This window comes from Nyctereutes procyonoides, unplaced genomic scaffold, assembly GCF_905146905.1.
Source record: "Nyctereutes procyonoides isolate TBG_1078 unplaced genomic scaffold, NYPRO_anot_genome, whole genome shotgun sequence".
NCBI lineage: Eukaryota > Metazoa > Chordata > Mammalia > Carnivora > Canidae > Nyctereutes > Nyctereutes procyonoides.
Genome location: NW_026575160.1, coordinates 18,820,220 through 18,839,455, shown reverse-complemented (window position 1 = coordinate 18,839,455; position 19,236 = coordinate 18,820,220). Strand labels below are relative to the sequence as shown.

General features: G+C 43.2%; 2 protein-coding genes across 6 annotated transcripts in view; both read right to left on the bottom strand.

Moving 5' to 3' along the window:
* Positions 1-19,236, bottom strand: part of LOC129502831 (uncharacterized) — a 196,942-nt gene that overhangs the window by 107,989 nt on the left and 69,717 nt on the right. The window lies entirely within an intron of this gene.
* FKBP9 (FKBP prolyl isomerase 9) overlaps positions 1-19,236 on the bottom strand; it is a 41,686-nt gene that overhangs the window by 20,801 nt on the left and 1,649 nt on the right. Inside the window, exons 2-5 of the mRNA XM_055314642.1 lie at positions 6,621-6,766; positions 5,847-6,036; positions 5,037-5,182; positions 1,502-1,691 (exon numbers count right to left, since the gene is read on the bottom strand). Of these exons, the coding sequence (XP_055170617.1) occupies positions 1,502-1,691; positions 5,037-5,182; positions 5,847-6,036; positions 6,621-6,766 (672 nt within the window). The remainder of the gene's footprint in view (positions 1-1,501; positions 1,692-5,036; positions 5,183-5,846; positions 6,037-6,620; positions 6,767-19,236) is intronic.

Here is a 19,236-nt window from a genome sequence, read left to right as displayed (position 1 = left end):
CTCCCTGCAGGGAGCCTATTTCTCCTTCTGCTTATGTCTCTGCCTCTCTCTCTCTCTCTAACTCTCATGAAGAAATAAATAAATAAATCTTAAAAAAAAAAACACCACATCTGTATTTGTGTATATCTGCATTAGGAAAAAAAAACCACACAGTGGAAGAATAAAAAAGAAACATTAATAAAAGTGGTTAATTCTAGAGGTGCCTGGATGGCTCAGTTGGTGGAGTGTACAACTCTTGATCTCAGGGTCTTGAGTTCAAGCCCTTTTGGGCGAGGAGAGGAGAGGAGAGGAGAGGAGAGGAGAGGAGAGGAGAGGAGAGGAGAGGAGAATTAAAACACACTGAGTTTTAATTCTGAACCATGTGACTATTACTTTTTCCAAAAAGATCAAATGAAAATTGTAAAGGAAGAGACCCTAAGAACAGGAAGGATAAATTATTCAAGCAAATGGGTCGCCTGGGTAGCTCAGAGGTTGGGCGTCTGCCTTTGCCTCAGGGCATGATCCTGGGGTCCTGGGATCAAGTCCCACATCGGGCTCCCCATGGGGAGCCTGCTTCTCCCTCTGCCGGTGTCTCTGCCTCTCTCTGTGTGTCTCTCATGAATAAATAAATAAAATCTTAAAAAAAATATTCAAGCAAAATAATGCCATATGAAAATTCTTCTGTACTATTTTGGATGACTAAAGAAATCAGAAGTCTATTACCTCAGAGAGACAGGTAGGCTGCTGTCTCTACCTGTTTGCTCTACAGGAAGCTGAAGAGGTGGTTTCCCAAGGGCACATGCCACTTGAAAGAGCAAGACATAGCAAGCTGCCTGCCGCCTGCTCCAGCCACCTGTACAAGGGCAAGCTACTAAGCAAAACGACTGAATAACAACAGAGGCATGGTAATTAGCCTTTGCAGCATCAGGAAGGAAGCCACAAGCACTCAACCTGTCTCCTCCAGCAGCCTTTGAGGTTCACAGAGCTTGCTTTACATACCTTATCTCTTTAACCATCTCTGAGAAAGGTGCTAATTAGGGTGGGGGGGGCCGCGGGGCACAGGACTAAATTTCAGGGAGGTCAAATGTCATTCAAAGTCACCACACACTGGGACCAGAACCCACCTTTCCTGGCACCAAGTCTGTTGTCCCCTCTTCCGACCACCCAGACCTCAGTTCTGGCCACTTCCCATCCTGGATCCCATAGTTGGCTCCCTACTTGGATAGTTGAATAAGGTATAAGGAATGGTGGGAGTGTAGGCTGAGTCTATCCCGTTTTCCTGCAGACTTATATCCCACAGGCTCCAAGAAGGAGACCGTTCTAACAGCCTCTGAAGGAATTCAATGTCAGAAAACAATCTATGCTAGAGATGAAAATACTAACTACAGGGAAAAAAAAAAAAAAAGAAAGAAAATACTAACTACAAATCAGCATTGACAGAGTTCAGATCATGGTCCAGTCAGAGGTAGACTATCTTTTAATAAGATGCTCTGGTGAGTGAAGGCTCCAGTAGTTTCCTTACCTGGAATCAAAGAAGGTGCCATCCAGAAGGGTCCCATTGTAATGATACCTGAGAAAGTCCCCACTTTGACTTCGCCGCTCACAGTTTTCTGGGACTACCTTATTCTCAATGGCAATGCCATCCTTGGGGTTATGGAGGTCCAATAAAGCGACATCAAATACCAGAGATGCCTGTCCAGGAATGTCTTTCCCTAGAGTAGAATGGAGGAAGATGATGAAATCAGGACATGAGATTTAGGAAGGGCTTTTAACTACAACTCAACTCCCACTGTGTTGGTGTTACTCATTCCTTAAAGCTTCCAAGCTGAGGAAATAAACGTTCTTTCACATGTTGGGTGGCCCGCTGGTGTTCAACTATTTCTGCCACCACTGTGTCTATGGTGCCCAACCATGCACTGGTGGGCATAATTTGAAGCCTGACTTCTTCAGAAAAAGGAGTAAACCAATATTGATGACACACAAGACTACCATGACTGTATTTTCTATGCTTGTGCTGACAAATCAAGGCTTTATGTAGGTGGTTATGCACCCACATGAAAACCCAAATACATGCCTCTGTGGGTTTCTGTCTGTGTACAAAAGCAAATCACAGACATTTACAGGCATAAATTCCAAACCTTGGACTTGATTCTACAGAATATTACACAGACTTGTTCTGTGGAACCATCAGCCAATGTTTTGAAGACGCAAAATGCAAAAATTCAATTTATTAAGTGCATCCAAAACAAGATATAAGTAAAAACAAAGCTAGCTAAGAGGGAGGAAAAATGGTACCCACAATGCAAAATATAAATCCTCAAATTCCTTTTATCCCACTTCTGGATGGTACTGCTTCTTTGGGATGTTCCCAACAGTGGGGACCTAGTGAATATACACAAAATGATAATCTACCTGAAGAGATTATTGGGTACTAGCTCTTCTTGCAAGGATCAACATCAACCAATAAATAACTCAATTCAGTACTTTGAAATAAAGGAAGTTAATTGACAAACCACCTACCTCAACATTCTTGCCATTCGATATACCTTTGCAAAGGAGTAGACCTGGCAAGTGAATGACAGCACAACAGGCCTGAGCTCCTTCAATAGGTTCTTTTTTTTTTTTTTTCTTCAAAAGGTTCTTTGGCAGAGCCCATCAACCCCCCCCTTCACCTCAGGGAAACAATGAAATCTGCTGAAAACTGCTGCTGAGTCAGTCTCTGGAATGTAAGGTGTGGTCAATCCTCCAAGTGTGTATATGGGTGTGTGTGTGTGATAGAATATGAATCTTGTACTTTTCTGTATTTTTTCATTTATTAGAAAAAAGAAAGCCTTAAAAGTAGAGCTTAAAATTTTTCTAACATTATCATATACTAATTGAATTTTTTTTTTAAGATTTTATTTATTTATTCATGAGAGACAGAGAGAGAGGCAGAGACAATGGCAGAGGGAGGAACAGACTCCATGCAGGGGGCCCGATGTGGGACTGGATCCCGGGACTTCGGGATCATATCATGGGCCAAAGGCAGACGCTTAACTGCTGAGCCACCCAGGCATCCCAAATATTTGTTTTTTTAATAACAATTTTATCAAGATATAATTTCCATATCATACACTACATGATGGGGTGCCTGGATGGTTCAGATGGTTAAACATCCGACTCTTGATTTTGGCTCAATCGTGATCTCAAGAGTTGTGTGATGGAGACCCACGTCAGGTTCAGCGCTGGGTATGGAGCCTGCTTAAGATTCTCTCTCCCCCTCTACCCCTCCCCAACCTCTCTAAAATAAACTAGTAAACAAATAAATAAATAAAGTCATACCTGGATAGCTGAGCACAGTATTAAAGTATTAAATAAATATTTAAAATAAATAGTTTATTTATAACATGTTGTTTATTTAACATAAATAAAGAATATTCCTCAAATTAGGCCAGGCATCTAGTTTTATTACATATGATGTATGCATCTGGATGATGTCAAAAAGATTTGAGAGCCAAGGAAAATGACCTTCCACTGGCTAAGGATGAGACCACTTGAGTATCAGAATAACACAATGTCTTGATGAGGGGAGAATTAAGACATATTTACAGCAGTTGTTTTCAAATTTTATTCTTCTCTTAGCAAGGAATCCCCACCCCTGCTTTTTTTTTTTGAAGAAACTGACTGCTAGGCAGCCCTGTGGCCCAGCGGTTTAGCACCACCTTTGGCCCAGGGCGTGATCCTGGAGACTCGGGATCGAGTCCCACGTCGGGCTCCCTGCATGGAGCCTGCTCTCTCTCTGCCTGTGTCTCTGCCTCTCTCTCTGTGTCTCTCATGAATAAATAAATAAAATCTAAAAAAAAGAAAGAAGAAAGAAAGAAAGAAAGAAAGAAAGAAAGAAAGAAAGAAAGAAAGAAAAGGAAAAGAAACTGCAGCAATAAAAGTGGAGGTGGACAGGAAAGAAGGCTGAGCTGCATTTCCTCCTTTCTCCTCCTGATCCATAGACATACAGAGCCAAACATAGCTTGGGAAACATTATGTTAGGGTTATTATAAGTCGGGTACCACAGTCAGTAAACTTCTTTTTTTTTTTTTTTTTTTTTTTTAGTCAGTAAACTTCTTAAATGTATTATGTTTCCATTTCAATTCTTAACTACAGATATCTGTTTATTTAAATACCAGAAAGTTCTCTTTGTTGTGTTAGCCTGTCCATGTGATTAAATATGCCAGAAATTAAAATATGACTAACTGCAAAACTCCATTTACAAGCCAACGTTCTGTTTTCTCTCTGCGAAAAGGACACTAGTTCAAATTAATGTTTTTTTCTCACATTGTGCTTTACATCTGTCTGCAGGGAACTAATGTCACAGGTAAAATCCACCACGGAGGTACAAATGCGGGCGGGGGGGATGGCAATTCTGACCTCATATACTAAATTGTTATCTCGAGATCTACAACCTTTGGACTTTCTAGTTCAAATCTCATTTCACAGATGGGAAAATACAGGCTGGAGAGGTTGGTGCCCAAGGTTACAGCTTAGGAGGCAGTGGCAGATGCTTACTTATGAATGCCAATGACCATTAATAAGTAGAAGTTTCCACAATTCAGTGATGAGATGGTAAATGATCTGGATTAGCACTGCCCAACAGAACTTTCCACGGTAACGGAAATGCTTTGTAACTGCTCTGTCCAGTACAGGAGCCCTCAGTAACATGTGCCTCTTACGTACATGAAATGTGGCAGTGTGGCTAAGGAACAGAATTTTAGATTTAACTTAATTTTAATTTATCTTCAATTTAAATATAAATAGCCATTATGTTGCTAGTGGCTACGATACTGGGTAGTGCAAGTCTAGACTAAAAAAATCTGGTGGGGTTCATGTGGTAAGCTGAATTAATCACAGCAATAAAAATAAGGACAAATGAAGGGCGCCTGGCTGGCTTAGCAGGAAGAGCATGCAACTCTTGATCTCAGGGTTGTGAGTTCCAGCCCCACAATGGATATAGAGATTACTGAAAAATAAAATTTTTTAAAAAAAAAGGACAGATGAGAGTAGCTTGAAGAATGAGAAAGACTTACCATCTCCTTCTTCTCCATAGGCCAGAAAAGGAGGTATGGTGATGATGCGCTTTTCCCCCACACACATCCCCAACAGCCCTTTATCCATTCCAGGAATCAGCCAGCCAATGCCCACATATGTGTCATATGTTTTCATGCGATTATGACTGAAAGCCAATGAGAAAGGGGTGAAGTTCCATGCCATGAGGGTGTTTCCAACTCATTTCTCAATAAGGTTTTAGATACACAGCTCAACAGTGAAAGTCTACCCATCCCTGAAGACAGGCATTTTGGGGTCTTTGTTCCCAAAGAAAGACAGCAGAAGTCCTCAAATTTAGAAGAAATGAAAATCGTGTAATTAAGCCACTGTGATTCACAAAAATAAGCCCTCTATTCTCTCTAACCAAACACACTATAACAGGAAAGCCCAAAGGGTTCACTGTTCTCTAGCTTAGCACCTTACTCCTGGGACTTCTCTATAGCTTCATATACTTTCAGCCTCTCCCTCTTCCTTCCATGGGGAAGCTATAAAAATGGATGCAAAAAAATGCATCAACCTACTTGGAAATAGGGCTCTTCACTTAATGACGAGTTCTCAAGATACTGTTATTCAGATAAACATTTTTCTTACATTTCTATGAAATGTATTAAAATTTTGACTCTGGCTTTACAGAGCATGAAACATCAACCAAAAGCCTTAAGTAAAGGAGTTGGCACTGATGGAAATTGAGAAGAGTCTCTCTTCTGGTGTCTCCATGGGCATAGAAAGCAAGCGAGATAGAAAGAACTAACGAGCATTTCACCAATATTACCATGAATGGTGGCACTTACCTTGAATCAAACAGTGTCCCATCCAAGAACGTTCCATTGTAATGGTACCTTACAAAATCAGATACCTGGATGGTCCGAGGGCAACTGGGGGGCTTGAAATAAGTGTGAACCTGAACTTCATCGTCAGAGTTCCAAATATCCATCAGAAGTACATCAAAATGAAGAACTGAATCTGGGGGGATCACACCAGCTAAAAATTAAAGAGAATTCACACTTGAGAAGCTGCTGCCTTTCAGGCCAGACGAATAAAGACCTACGACGCTGCCTAGGTATTCAAGGGGGTAACGAAACAATTAAGAAACAGACCATGCTCCCTCCCTTTTTCCTCCAAATGAGAAAAAACTGTCTTCCTCTCAACAAGGGTGACATTTGATACACCTGTATTAATACCTAGAAGAAATTAACCAAAGATGAAATTTTTGCTGTGTATGTTCACTGCTTCTCATTTTCCTCAATTTAAAGCTTCTGAAGATTCTCTGGCCGGCCTGAATACCCTTTAAATGTTCTGGTTAGGGGATCCCTGGGTGGCGCAGCGGTTTGGCGCCTGCCTTTGGCCCAGGGCGCCATCCTGGAGACCCGGGATCGAATCCCACGTCAGGCTCCCGGTGCATGGAGACTGCTTCTCCCTCTGCCTATGTCTCTGCCTCTCTCTCTCTCTCTCTCTCTCTCTCTGTGTGTGTGTGTGTGTGACTATCATTAATAAATAAAAATTTAAAAAAATAAATGTTCTGGTTATTTCTGCAGATGTGTTGACAAAATGGAACAAAAACTTACAAACTCCTTCACTTCCGTAGGCAAGCTTTGGGGGGATCTTCACAAAGCGCCTCTCATTTACACACATCCCAACCAGAGCTTGGTCCATCCCTGCAATCAGCTGTCCTTTTCCCACAAACACGTTGAAAGTGGAGTCTCTGTCATAGCTGAAGACCCAAGAGGTAGAGAAAAAGAAAAGTATAAATTAGTCCTTCCCTTAGTGAAACCAGTCAGTGAAAATGTACCCGTGGACAGAGTGATGTCACTGGAAAGCAAAAACACCCTGTAAAGGAGTTATTGATACAGGAAATGTCTTCACTAATTATACTTGCAGAGTTGGAATTTTTTAATTTCTTTGAATATTGCCAGCAAATCTAATTTGATAAGCATCAGTATAACCCCTCCTTATATATATCATTTTGCAAAATAGCTACCAATACTTCCATGAAAAACGTTTATTCCATTTCTACGTGATTGGTATTTAAAAGCAACAACATAAGATATTAACGCTCCAGTTAACATACATACCTAATTTTTCTTTTTCTCCTTTAGGTCTATTAAGTTAAAGACTCAGCATGGTGTAGCACAAAGGATACTTAAACTCTCTTAAGTGGTTTCTTGCACCACAAAATGGGAGTTAACAATAATAGCCATCCCAAGATCTATATGATATTACAATCCGGTAAGTGCTCTGAAAACCTCAGCGTTACGCCAATATTACTGGAATTATTACAGATAGTGAAAAGTCTAATACGGTCTTGAAATCATAAATCATGTGATTTAAACGCTGACTGGTGATGGATTTAGGTTGGAAGATAAATAATGGAAGTGTGGTCAACATCCATGCTCTCTTCCTCTCTAATGTCAAATTCTGCAACTAAGAAGGGTTTGCCTCTTAGAAGACTGCTAGATGCTTTAGGGGATATAAAAAAGCCCAAGGCATGGATTTTGCCTTTTAAAAAAATAAATAAAACTAGCATAGATACCCAGAGAGTTTCAAATACTGTTTCTCTAATAATGAAACACTGGAAATAATTTACAAATTTTGAGGCTATGGCACCGATTGCATTTAAGGCAAAGTCATACAATAAAATGCTCTATGGCCATTTAAGAATACCAGATTTATATCCATTGGCACAGAAGGACATATACAGTAAGAGAAGTACAGGTTACAGTGCCCCAGTATACAATAATTCGATTTTGAATTTACACATATAGATGCATACAAAAAAAATCCACAAGGTGATACACAAAAACATTACCAATGGTAATCTAGGAGTAGGGGATTTCAGGTGGTTTAATACTCTCTTCATTTTCAAAATGACCGTGTAATATTCATGTAATAAAATATTAAGAACTGTTGGGGGGGCGCCTGGGAGGCTCAGTCAGTTAAGTGTCCCACTCCTGATTGGGGCTCAGGTTGTGGTTTCAGGGTCATAGGATGCAGCCCCATATTGGGTTCCATGCTCAGTTTGGAGTCTTCTTGAGATTCTCTCTCTCCCTCTGTCCCTCCTCTCACATTTCTCTCTCTCTCTCTTAAATAGGAAAATAAAATAAAATAAATAAAATAAAATAAAATAAAATAAAATGAAAGAAAAAGAAGAAAGAAAGAAAGAAAGAAAGAAAGAAAGAAAGAAAGAAAGAAAGAAAGAAAGAGAAAGAAAGAAAGAAAAGAGAGCTGTTCAAAGTTACCTCCTTAGGATGTGCTGCCCCTCACTTGGTAAATTACCTCCTCATTTTCCCTAACCAACAGCCTGGAAGAGCAACACTATCTACTTCACCACTGATCAGGGCAGCTTCCTCAGGCCTGCTCCTTTTTTGGCTTCCTTCTCCAAGTTTTACAACTCATTTTAATAGCCTTTCTTTCACAAGGTCAGTGAAAAGAAAGCAAGATTCCAAGTTCAGGTCAGCAAGCCAGAGGACAAAAACACATGGTCAGTTCTGTGCCCAAGACAGCTTAGCACCTCCACCCTCCACCTCCTGCCCCCTGGAATGCCAGCTCTCTAATTTCACTCGGCTGGGGACTTGCCATGCCCTGAACCATCATCCAACAATGAACCAGAACTTGAAGCTTCAAAGACACCCCAGGTACAGAACATGTGCAAAGAGCTACAATGCACAGGCTGGAAACCACTTTATAAATAAGTCTTTCATCCATGGAACCGGAATACAGTTCCCAAATTTTTTTTTAATACTTTATTTATTTATTCATGAGAGACACAGAGAGAGAGGCACAGACACAGGCAGAGGGAGAAGCAGGCTCCGTGCAGGGAGCCCAATGTGGGACTCGATCCCGGGTCTCCAGGATCACACCCTGGGCTGAAGGTGACGCTAAACTGCTGAGCCACCCGGGCTGCCCTACAGTTCCCAAATTTAACAGATTCTATTTTATTTTATTTTTTTTATTCATGAGAGACACACAGAGAGAGAGGCAGAGACAGGCAGAGGGAGAAGCAGGCTCCCTGGGGAACCTGATGCAGGACTCGATCCCTGGACCCGGATCATGCCCTGAGCCAAGGGCAGATGCCCAACCGCTGATCCACCCTGGCATCCCACAGTTCCCAAATGTAATGAGTTTTTAATAATAACTACTAGTTAGAGAATGTTTATTATGTGTCAGGCATGGCGGCCGACTAAGCTTTTCCACACGCTACCCCATTTAATCATCATACAAAACTTCAAGGTAAGTGCTGATGCTCAGGCTCCTTGGAGGTGAATCTCTCAAGCTCACAAAGTTAGCCAAGTGGGAAAGCAGCTAGGACCCAAGTCTGTCTGACCCTTCACCTCCCACCACGGCCCTCCCGCCCCAGGTAGTACATAAAAACTGCTGTTGCCAGGACACCCGGGTGGCTCAGTTGGTTAAACGTCTACTTTCAGCTCAGGTCAAGGATCCCAGGGTCCTGGGATTAAGCCTCGCAAGCATTAGGCTCTCTGCTCAGTGAGGAGCCTGTTTCTCCCTCTCCCTCTGCCTATGTCTCTGCCTCTCTCTCTTTCTCTCTCTCTCTCTCTGTGCCTCTCATGAATAAATAAAATCTTTAAAAAAAAAACAAAAACAAAAAACCTGTTGTTGCCTTGCAGTATTAATATCTTCCTATGACAACCTAAGCAAAGTGGTAAAAACAAACAAAAATAACACCTTTCTGAAAGAAGAGTCATAATTTAACATGCGAGAAACTGGGCAGCGCCGGTGGCTCAGTGGTTTAGCGCCACCTTTGGCCCAGGGTGAGATCCTGGAGACCCAGGATCAAGTCCTACATCGGGCTCCCTGAATGGAACCTGCTTCTCCCTCTGCCTGTGTCTCTTCCTCTCTATCTCTCTCTGTCTCTCATGAATAAATAAATAAAATTAAAAAAAAAAAAAACACAAAAAAAATAAAAAAATTAAAAAAACAAAAAAATAAATAAAAATAAAAAATAAAAAAACACATAATGTTTATTTAAAGAAAATAATGCAAAACTATTTAAAAAAATGTGAGAACTTACAATGCAAGACTAGTCTTATCTCCTGCTTAAAACTGACCATCTGCAAAACTAGCCATTCTCTGCTCTATGAGTAAATCTGTGCTGATCAGCACAACTGGCACAAATTCATACACAGCGTCAAGCCCAGGACCGGTTATGAAAATCATTTCTGCAAGCTTTGGAATAAGCACTTCATAGAGCCTGTCCCAGTATCTAGCTGATTTACACCTTCGGCAGATGTCCCATCTGACGTCCTGCAAGAAACAGATGATACACCCAAACTAGGCCGCTCCAGGAAAGTGTAATGGAGTGTAAAGGAGTGTGCAGGGTGCAGAGAACACAGGGGACAATGAAGTACCTCTGGGGACAAGTCAGGAGTGCTACTGTCAAACCTGGGCTTGAAGGATCCAGGGGCAGAGAAGGTGGTGGTTCAGGGCCACCTGACAAAGCTTAGCTAGGACCTCCAGTCTAGGGACACAGATGGTGGAGGCTCTACAGGTAGGGAGACAGGAAAAAAAGATCTCCAGCTCACCCTCCTCCCTCTGATCTCCTGGTGATGCCCCCCTGGCTCAACCCAACAGACGGGTCGTAGATATAACCCATACTATGCACGTGTAGCCTCACAGGGCAAAAAGCAAGTGGATCAGTGGAGAGGAGACCTGGAAAGGTAAACGGAAATCATCCAGCACATTCAACACCCACCCCACCCCTACCCCCCCACCCCCGTTTCCTCTCCATCAGCTTATTTTTCTCCCCTGCTCATTCACTGCTATAAACCCTTTTATTGCTGTCCCTGACACTTTTACTGTCCCTTGCCCCAAGGCGGTGATTAGAGTGGCTGCAGCACTCCCTGACGATGCTCTTCAGGTTTACCAGGCCGAGGATCACTAAGACAGGAGACATTACATAAAACCCATTATATCCAAGTCATTAAACTGCCTATCCATGAGCACACATGATTGCAGCTTATTCCCCAGGATGAGTAACTACCTCTGTGGCTGCATTCCTGAAGCATAAATACTGTGGCTCTGTTTCTTTCTTTCCTTTTTTTTTTTTTTAAGATTTTATTTATTTGAGAGAGAGCACAAGTGGGGGAGGAGGAGCAGAGGGAGAAGGAGAGGCAGCCTCTCCCCTGAGCAGAATGCCCTATGCAGGGGCTGGAACCCAAGGCCCTGACCAGGGCCCAAGCCAAAGGCAGATGCTCAACCAGCTGGGCCACCCAGGCGCCCCCGTGGCTCTATTTCTAAACATAGGTTTCAATCTGTAGTGAGGATGAACTTTTTATTTGTTTTATTTTTAGGACTTTATTTATTATTTATTTATTTATTTATTCATTCATGATAAATCATTCATTTATTTATTCATATTTTTATTTATTTATTCATGAGGCACAGAGAGAGAGAGACAGAGACACAGGCAGAGGGAGAGGCAGGCTCCTGCAAGGAACCCAACGTGGGACTCGAACCCAGGACTCCAGGATCATGACCCAAGCCACAGGCAGACAGCTCAACCACTGAGCCACACAGGCACCCCGAGGATGAACTTGTTTTTGTTTTTAAAGATTTATTTATTTATTTATGATAGACACAGAGAGAGAGAGAGAGAGAGAGAGAGAGAGAGAGAGAGAGAGAGAGAGGCAGAGACACAGGCAGAGGGAGAAGCAGGCTCCATACCGGGAGCCCGACATGGGACTCGATCCCGGGACTCCAGGATCGCGCCCTGGGCCAAAGGCAGGCGCCAAACCGCTGAGCCACGCAGGGATCCCCCTGAACTTTTAAAAGGACATATGTCATGGGGAGCCTGGCTAGCTCAGTTGGAAAAGCATGCAACTTGATCTCGGGGTCATGAGTTTGAACCCCACATTGGGTGTAGAGATTACCTAAATAAGTAACTATTAAAAATAAATTAAAAATAAAGGAACATATGTCAAACTGAACGTACTTCCTCCCTAGAGTCCCCAAAGCCCATTCCTTCTCCAAGTTCCTATGCTCCTCTTCATGAAAAAGAAAAACAAAATAACACAACTTAGGGAAACAGAGGAGACCAGTGCTGGCAACAACATTTGGGAAGACGGAATGGAAAGAGAAGTGTAGGATCTGAGATAGTAGGGAAGAAACAGAATCTAGGGGAAGCAAAAGGAGACCTGGCCACAGGTAGAGCCGTGTGCCTCCCTGCCTACAGAGGTGCAGCGTGGAAGGCGCCCGGGCAGAAGGAAGCCTGGAGCTTGAAAACATCCAAGCTACAGCTACACCCCACTCCAAGCCCCTTCCCCACTCCTAGCAGCTTGGTGACTACAGTTTTAAGCTTTATGGAATTACTTAACTGGTTTTTAAAACTCCGAATATATGCAAAATATATGGTACTATTTTTTTAATTAACTTTAAAACTTTTGACAAAAATGTATGTGTGTTTATACTACTTGTTGCTGAGATTATTTTGTTCTCAGATCCAGAAACAAAAGAGAAATGGCCATTTCAGAAGGGAGAGAAAACTGCCCTGAGGTTAGAACTGAAGTCCTGATCAGCGATGAGAGGACACATCAGCTTGCTCTATATGCCAGTTTTAGAATCAGGTTAGACAAATAAATGTTAATACAATACTTTCCCACCATCTTTACTGAGGTATAATTGACAAATAAAAATTGCATATAGTTAAAGAGTATAATCTGGTATTTTGATATATGTATATGTGTATGATACATGTATACAGTGTGAAATAATCAGCACAATCAAGCTAATTAACATATCCTCACACAGTTACCATTTTATTTCTTTTTGTTTTTGTTTTTTAAAGATTTATTTATTTATTTATTTATTTATTTATTTATTTATTTATTTATTTATTTATTCAGAGAGGCAGAGAGAGAGAGAGAGAGAGAGGCAGAGGGAGAAGCAGGCTCCATGCAGGGAGCCTGACGTGGGACTCGATCCTGGGTCTCCAGGATCCAGGCTGCAGGTGGCGCTAAACCGCTGCGCCACGGGGGCTGCCCCATTTTCTTTCTTTTTGTGGTGAGGTTTACCCTAATAGTAAATTAAGGTTTACCCTGACAGTAAATTTCAAGTATAAATAAAGTATAGGTAAATTTCTAGTATACAGTACAGTATCATTAATTGTATTCATGATGCCATACGTTAGACTGAATTCATTCTTTGAAAGAGAGTGCCATGTTTTGAGAATTCCTAACAGCGGGGAAGCAAGGTAATAAAGAGGCAGCTCGGGATCCCTGAGTGGCTCAGGGGTTTAGTGCCTGCCTTTAGCCCAGGGCGCGATCCTGGAGTCCCAGGATCGAGTCCGGCGTCGGGCTCCCTGCATGGAGCCTGCTTCTCCCTCTGCCTGTGTCTCTGCCTCTCTCTCTCTCTCTCTCTCTATGTCTATCATGAATAAATAAATAAAATCTTTTTAAAAAATCTAAAAATAAATTTAAAAAATAAAGAGGCAGCTCACTGGGCATGGGAACCATGTTTGGGGTGCCTGAGATTTTGTCCTGTCTTAGGCCAACTCAGATGACTGGCTCACCTGGGGCCTGCTTGACGGCCTGTGGTCCTGCCAGAGCCATCAGTAGATGGGACTGAAACCTGCATGAAACGCACGAAAGCAGGCTCTCACCCCCTAGCTGTTAGCCCAGCTCTGAGATGACCCAGGTAAGATACAACACCCTCTCCTGGCTGAGTCCTACCACTGAGCCTGAGCTCACGTACAGACTTGAAAAACCTGACTTTTCTGGCTCCCCACCTCTCTCCCTACACCACGTGCTGTCACAGGTGACTCTGGGCTTCCCAGACTGTTTCCCCCAAACCACCACCTCGTCCAACTGCTAATGAGCCGTGGCAAGCGGAAAACGCAAGCCCATAATGAAGTGGCAAACTAGCTATGGGCTACCAGCTGGAAAGAAGAACGTTGCAACAGAGAAAGAAGGTGAGAGAGAAGAGAGGAAGGAGTAAGAGCAGAGGAGGGAAACACATCCATTCTAACTCCACAGAGGATCAGGCCCCGAGATGCGAGCCGTTGGCCTCGATGGTCTTTGGCACATTAAGATATCATTACGAGGGCAGTCCCGGTGGCACAGCGGTTTAGCGCCTCCTGAAGCCTGGGGTGTGATCCTGGAGACCCAGGATCGAGTCCCACGTCGGGCTCCATGCGTGGGGCCTGCTTCTCCCTCTGCCTGTGTCTCTGCCCCTCTCTTTCTCTCTCTCTCTCTGTGTCTCTCATGAATAAATAAATAAAATTCTTTAAAAAAAAAGATATCATTATGAGAAAAACTGCAAAGCAAAGTGAAATCATTCTAATGCTGTAGTGGATCTTAGTTTTTCAGCAACTGCACAAGTTAAAATATTAGATCTTTATAGATCTTATTCTACGTAAGTTCTCAGCCAGTAAAATATAACCAAATTAAATACTCAATATGAATGTGCAGTCACTTGCAATGACCCACAATTGAATATTCAAAGCAATGCCTGGGGATCCCTGGGTGGCTCAGCGGTTGAGCGCCTGCCTTTGGCCCAGGGCGTGATCCTGGAGTCCTGGGATTGAGTCTCACATCGGGCTCCCTGCACGGAGCCTGCTTCTCTCTCTGCCTGTGTCTCTGCCTCTCTATCTCTCTCTCTCTGTGTGTGTCTTTCATGAATAAATAAAAAAATAAAATAAAACAAAATAAAAAGCAATGCCATTGAATCTTCACAAGGTGTTTTGTTGCTGTTGTTTTAAAGACAGCAGGCTTTAAGATTTTATTTATTTATTTATTTGAGAAGAAGAGAGAGCGTGCAAGCATGGGGGGTGGCAACAGAGGAGGAGGGGGAAGGAGGGGGAAAAAATATCCCAAGCAACCAGGCTCAACACAGGGCTTCATCTCACCACCTATGAGATTATGACCTGAGCTAAAACCAGGACTCGGATGTTTAACCAACTGAGCCACCCAAGTGCCCCTGAAGGGTGTTTAGCAAGCATGCCAATGGCCTCAAGATACTCTAGTAAGAACTGCCTGGAGGCTAGGCTCTTTTCCTAAAGTTGGCACAGCCACACTGGACTAACAGACAAGCAGCAACTTCCCTTTTATCACATAGCTTTTCTTTTCTTTTTTTAAGATTTTATTTATTTATTCATTCATGAGACACAGAGAGAGAGAGGCAAAGAGAGAAGCAGGTTCCATGCAGGGAGCCCAATTTGGGACTCGATCCGGGACTCCAGGATCACACCCTGGGCCGAAGGCAGGCGCTCAACCACTGAGCCACCCAGGGATCCCCCACGTAGCTTTTCCATAGGAGGAGCTGCTATGCAGATTCACAGGGTAAAAGCGCCTGGCCTAAGTGAGCCATGTCACCACCCGGCCAGTCTCCCTGTTACCACTTAACTTCTCCATCGGGGGTGCTGCCCGGCTCCCTGGCTCTTCTCAGAACCAATCCTGCAGAAGGGGTGAGCCTTAACACCCCTTTCTCCAATACCCACCAGGTGTTGACAGTACATACTCAACAAATATTTGTTGAATGAATAAATGACTAAATACACATATAAAGTTAAGCAGACCTCTCTTCATAAGTCTTTGATTGTTTTAGAGCAATAGTTCTGAGTGTGGTCCTCAGACCGGCAGCAAAAGCATCCCCTGGGAACTTAGAAAAGCCAAATACATTCTCAGGCCCCACCCAGACCGACCTACTGATTCAGGAACTGTGTAGCACAAGCTCTCCAGGTGACTGTGATGCATGTATAGTTTGAACACCACTGTGTCGGAGCATCCAACCCAACAAGGCATGTGGTAGGCACACAATAATATTTACTGACCACCAGGACCTTGAGCGTCTTGCAGACAAGCCTGGAGGCTGTGAATATGCTGACCGGATGCTAGCTCTGCCTGCTAACAAGAACACATTCAATTTCAGTCATTAGAAGGAAGACAGAGCAAACAGAAAGACTGTCCAGACTGCCCCCCTTGCCTTTCTTGCTAGGAACCCTATGGAACTTGCTAGGAACCCTATGGAAAAAAGCTGAATCGGGAATGGCTGACAAAGAGCTCCCAAGAGCTGGAAAGTGGGAGCAGGAGCCCCGTGGAAACTGTAGCTGGGAAGCTGCTGTTTTCTGTCTGGAGCAGCAGCCACAGGAGCATTTTAACAAGGCCATGGAGGCTCCAAAATAAAATGAAACCAGGTCCAAGGCAGTGGCCAAGAACTATCGGGCTGGGCCTCCTGGCAAGTGCAAATGTCCATAAGCTGAAAAGATACTAACTGCTCCCAAATGCCAGGCAGAGACTCAGGAAGAAAGCTCTATGAGAGGAGAAGCTCTTTGTGGCTTATGACTCTGGTCAAGGTGACAGCTGTTTTCTTCTGAGCAAAACCTCCAAATCAGCAGCCAGAACTCAAAATACCTTAGATTTCTCCTCCCCTAAGCCCTTCGGGCAGGAATAGAATAGTTGTGCCTTCATGCTTCATAAATTCCCAAAGGAATGGAGGCCCTAGAGAAAAACTCATGTTAGCGAAACACCTACTGTGTGTCCTGCCCTTTCCACTCAGTTGTCCACACTGAAGCCACAGAAAGTCTGATCTCTCAACCCCCTGATTAGAATCCTTTAATGGGGATCCCTGGGTGGCTCAGCAGTTTAGTGCCTGCCTTCTGCCCAGGGCGCGATCCTGGAGTCCCGGGATTGAGTCCCACGTTGGGCTCCCGGTATGGAGTCCCTCTGCCTGTGTCTCTGTCTCTCTCTCTCTCTCTATCATGAATAAATAAAATCTTAAAAAAATAAAATAAAACCCTTCAATGGCTTTCCCTTTTCCTAGATAAAATCCAAATTCCAGAGCCAAGCTGAAAAGATCTCTCAAAGTTGGGCCCAAGTCTTCCTCTCCAGCCTCCTCTGGCCTCTCCTTTACCCTGTTGGTCACTCTCCTACTCTCACTCTAAACTCAGGCCATAGTGAACAGCTTTCACATCCTCCAACACAACGCTCCCACTGCCAGGCCTCTACATTGGCTCTTCCCTCCACCAGCACATCATTTCTTCCCTCTACAGCCTTCACCTCTCAGCTCAGCCCTGGTCAAAAAATTTTTTTTAAGATTTATTTATTTATTTATTCATGATAGACAGAGAGAGAGAGAGGCAGAGACACAGGCAGAGGGAGAAGCAGGGCCATGCCGGGAGCCCGACACAGGACTCGATCCTGGGACTCCAGGATCGCGCCCTGAGCCACAGGCAGGCGCTAAACCACTGACCCACCCAGGGATCCCCTTTTTTTTTTTAATTTTTAAATTTTTAAAAAAGATTTATTTATTTTAGAGGGACAGAGCATGCGTAAGAGGGGGTTAGGGAGAGGGAAAGAGAATCTCAAATCAACTCCAAGCTGAACGTGGAGCCCTACGTGGGGCTTCATCTCCTGACCCTGAGATCAGGACCTGAGCTGAAACCAAGAGTCAGAAGTTTAACCACCTGTGCCACCCAGGCACTCCAGCCCTGGTCAGTTTTAATCAACTTCAGTCTTATCCTTGCAATCCTATAACTCCATCTTGACCACTCTCCCTCTCTCCAACCCCTTACGACAAATAGTTAAGCTTTCTGTGTGTTTCCACAGCTCCTTGCCATATACACACACACACACACACACACACACCCCGACCATGAACCTCAAACCATAGACTGGTGCTACACTGCCTAAATTCAAAGCCTCACTCTACAACTTAGTAGCCAGGTCCTTTGAGCACATTACTTGAACTTTCTGAGCCTTGGTTTCTTCATTTGTTGTTGACGTACCTCCTTCATTGTCTTGTGAGGTTAAATGAATTTGAGAGTAAATGAATTCATACATCAAAAGGTACATGGTAAAAACTGTGTAAACTCTATATGAGAGACCAAAGTGTATGCTATTATTGTTTCTGTACATATCACATTATGTAATCGGACTATAAGCTGTAGGGACAGGGAAAGATACCATCTTCTGGGGCAGACACTACACACACATTTGCTGAATGGATGGTAGTGATGATGTCTTCCATTGTCCCACACTGCCTCACAGTGGCTGCCACAACTAGAGGGTAGAAAACAATCACACAGCTTGTTTTAGTGGGAATTATTAATTACCAACAGCACAAGCAGGAAATTCTTCCTTATTTCTAACTAAAGAAGCAAATAAAAGAAGGTATACAAATGGCCAATAAACACATAAAAAGATGCTCGACATCTTTAGTCATGAGGGAAATGTGAACCAAAACCACAACGAGACACCACTGCTCACCTACTAGGATAGCTAGAGCTAGAATAAAAAAGATAGACAATTACAGTTGTTGGGGAAGAATGTGGAGAACTAGGACCACTCACTCATACGTTGCCGGTGAAAGTGTAAAATGGTTAAGCCACTTTGGAATACAGTTTGGCAGTTCCTTAAAAAATTAAACAATTAAAAAAAAATTAAACAATTACCATAGGACCCAGCAATTCCACTGCTAGGTACATATCCAACAGAAAGAAAAGCATATATCCACACAAAACCCGGTACATAAATGTTCATTGGCCAAAAAGTATAAGCAATGCAAATGACCATCAACTGGTGGACAAACAATATATGGCACATCGAGCGGAATATTATATAACCAGAAAAAGGAATGCAGTACTAGTACATGGATGAACCCTGAAAATATCACGTTAATGGAAAAAATCCAGATACAAAACACCAGAAATTATGATTCCACATAAAGACATAAAGTAGATTAGTGGTGACTGACGGAGGGGAGGAGAGTGAGTGCTAATGGGTCCAGCCTTTTTTGGGAGTGATGAGAATTTTCTAGAATTAGATAGTTGTGATAGTTGCACAAATCTATGAATATACTAAAAACCACCAAACTGTATGCCTTAAATGGGTGAACTGTATGGCATGTGAATGATACATAAAGCTGTTTTAAAGAAGCAACAGAGGGGATCCCTGGGTGGCGCAGCGGTTTATCGCCTGCCTTTGGCCCGGGGCGCGATCCTGGAGACCCGGGATCGAATCCCACGTCGGGCTCCCGGTGCATGGAGCCTGCTTCTCCCTCGGCCTGTGTCTCTGCCTCTCTCTCTCTGTGTGTGTGTGTGTGTGTGTGTGACTATCATAAATAAATAAAAAATTTTTTAAAATAAAAAAATAAAAAATAAAATAAAAAAGCAACAGAGGGCAGCCCGAGTGGCTCAGCGGTTTAGCACTGCCTTCGGCCCAGGGTGTTACCCTG